Source organism: Eimeria mitis, genomic scaffold (genome assembly GCF_000499745.2).
Source record: "Eimeria mitis Houghton genomic scaffold, Emh_scaff395, whole genome shotgun sequence".
NCBI classification, from domain to species: domain Eukaryota; phylum Apicomplexa; class Conoidasida; order Eucoccidiorida; family Eimeriidae; genus Eimeria; species Eimeria mitis.
Window position 1 is genome coordinate 15892 of NW_013572285.1, and position 515 is coordinate 16406.

A 515-nucleotide genomic window follows, 5' to 3' on the forward strand; every position below is an offset into this window, starting at 1 on the left:
TGCTGCTGCTGCTGCTCAGATGTCTATGCAGGTGACGGAGAAGCGGGAGGAGGCGATACTGGGTAGCTGCGTGCTGCAGCAGCAGCAGCAGCAGGTATCAGGTCGTTGGCTGTATCACCACAGCTATCCTCAACAGCAGCAGCAGCAGCAGCAGCAGCAGCAGCAGCAGCAGCAGCAGCAAGTGTGTTTGCTGCCGCTATTGTCTCCCGTGTCAGTTGCTGCTGCAGCCCACCCCTGCCGCCTCTCTGCTGCTGCTGTTACAGTCCGTATAGACAGCGAAGCAGAGATAAAGATAGATCCTCGTCTGCTGCTGTCTCTGCGTATTCTCTCCATTGAGTTTGCTGCTGCTTTCACCAGCAGCAGCAGCAGCAGCAGCAGCAGCAGCAGCAGCAGCAGCGGCTGCAGCAGGGGGCGTGGTGTGCTGTATGTACGCCCGTTTTTATCTGCTGAGGCGCTGCGGCTGCTGTTTGCGAGGTCCCTATACACCCCAGACCTGCCTATACACCCCACGCAGC

The 515-nt window shown here is 58.8% G+C and overlaps 1 protein-coding gene across 1 annotated transcript in view; it reads left to right on the forward strand.

Moving 5' to 3' along the window:
• EMH_0010780 (uncharacterized protein) overlaps window positions 1-515 on the forward strand; it is a gene marked incomplete at both ends in the record, with an annotated part of 22294 nt that overhangs the window by 15763 nt on the left and 6016 nt on the right. Inside the window, one exon of the mRNA XM_013499051.1 lies at window positions 20-513. Within this exon, the coding sequence (XP_013354505.1) occupies window positions 20-513 (494 nt within the window). The remainder of the gene's footprint in view (window positions 1-19; window positions 514-515) is intronic.